This window comes from Amphimedon queenslandica, unplaced genomic scaffold (genome assembly GCF_000090795.2).
Source record: "Amphimedon queenslandica unplaced genomic scaffold, v1.1 AMPQUscaffold_9727, whole genome shotgun sequence".
In the NCBI taxonomy this organism is placed as follows: domain Eukaryota; kingdom Metazoa; phylum Porifera; class Demospongiae; order Haplosclerida; family Niphatidae; genus Amphimedon; species Amphimedon queenslandica.
In genome coordinates this window covers 2,730-4,144 of record NW_003550001.1, presented here as the reverse complement: position 1 = coordinate 4,144, position 1,415 = coordinate 2,730, and the positions used below count along the sequence as shown (strand labels likewise).

The following is a 1,415-nucleotide window of genomic DNA, read 5'->3' as shown; positions in this document are numbered from 1 at the left end:
CACATATTTATGTATAGTACTCTCACTGAGGCACATTACAGTTTAGGTCCTACCAAATTAATTAATTAATTAAAGTGATGTCACGTTAATTAAATGATGTCACTTCCACAATAATAACAATTATTATTATTTTGTCAATCTTGCTAATGTATTGTTGCTATGTATTTTTAAATTGTTTAATAAAACAAAATTAAAAGATGAATTACAAGACTCTTTATTCCACTTTGACATATGATGAAGATGTTACAACAAGTTGGCTTAGGAGCAAGCATCTAATAGCAAACTACATGGATTGCAAGAAATGTGGATCATCTTGCAGATTAGTCACAAAGAAGGATACAAAAGTATGGAGATGTCCTTTAAAAGGCTGCCAATCAGTTATATCAATAAGGAATGAATCTTTTTTTTCTGGAAGTCATCTGAAGTTAAATGAAATTGTTGATCTGATTTACTGGTGGTCATGCAAGAGCACAGTTCATGCAACAATGCATGAAACGGGTCATTCTGAGCACACCATTGTTGATTGGTTTAACTTTCTTAGAGATATTTGTGCAGATTACTTTTTGAGTAATCCTACAGTCATAGGTGGACCAGGATCAGTAATTGAAATTGACAAATCAAAATTCGGTAAAAGAAAGTACAACAGAGGGAGATATGTCGATGGCCATTGGGTATTTGGTGGTATTGAACGGGGAACTAGTAATTGCTTTATGGTAGCAGTAGCAGATAGATCAGCAGCAACATTACTACCAATTATTTATAAGTATGTAAGGCCAGGCTCTACAATCATTAGTGATCAATGGCGTGCATATTCTTCACTTTCATCTGTAAGTAGTGGATTCACACATTTAACTGTTAACCATTCACTTAATTTTATCGATCCTTTCTCCGGAGCTCATACACAAACAATAGAAGGTACATGGTCACAAGTGAAGCGAATGATGAGAGGTATAGGAGTTATGAACACCTCCAATGATTTATTTCAAACTTACTTGCAAGAGTTTCTATGGAGGAAGAAGTTCTCTGGACAGGATCCTTTTAACACAATAATAGAACATATCAAAGAACAATATCCTCTTTAAATAAATATTATTTAATTATTATAATATAAAAAAAAACTAAACCCTAAACCCTAAATTTAAATAGACCTAAAAAATAATATACAGTGATGTCATATCAGATAAACAGGAAGTGATGTCATTAATTAATATTAATTTTAATTTATATTAATTTGGTAGGACCTAAACTGCAATGGAACCCTCTCACTGTTAGCTGTATCAGTTGCATATTGACAAAAATTATTTTAGGTCACACATACTACATGTGTGTACCAAGATTTTAGAAATGAAAGTTATTAATAGTTGAACAAAGCTTTTGTGAACCACTTCCATACTGCTTACTGTACATTACATTTA

The 1,415-nt window shown here is 32.1% G+C and overlaps 1 protein-coding gene across 1 annotated transcript; it reads left to right on the top strand.

Moving 5' to 3' along the window:
* Positions 1-197: 197 nt before the first annotated feature.
* LOC109590640 (uncharacterized) lies at positions 198-1,082 on the top strand. The gene has a single exon (XM_020006540.1). It carries the CDS (start codon positions 198-200, stop codon positions 1,080-1,082), a length of 885 nt encoding a protein of 294 aa, XP_019862099.1.
* The last annotated feature ends 333 nt before the right edge of the window (positions 1,083-1,415 follow it).

Excerpts from the sequence above, each read along its gene's own strand:
- LOC109590640 (XM_020006540.1), top strand. The coding sequence starts at position 198 with ATGAATTACAAGACTCTTTATTCCACTTTGACATATGATGAAGATGTT.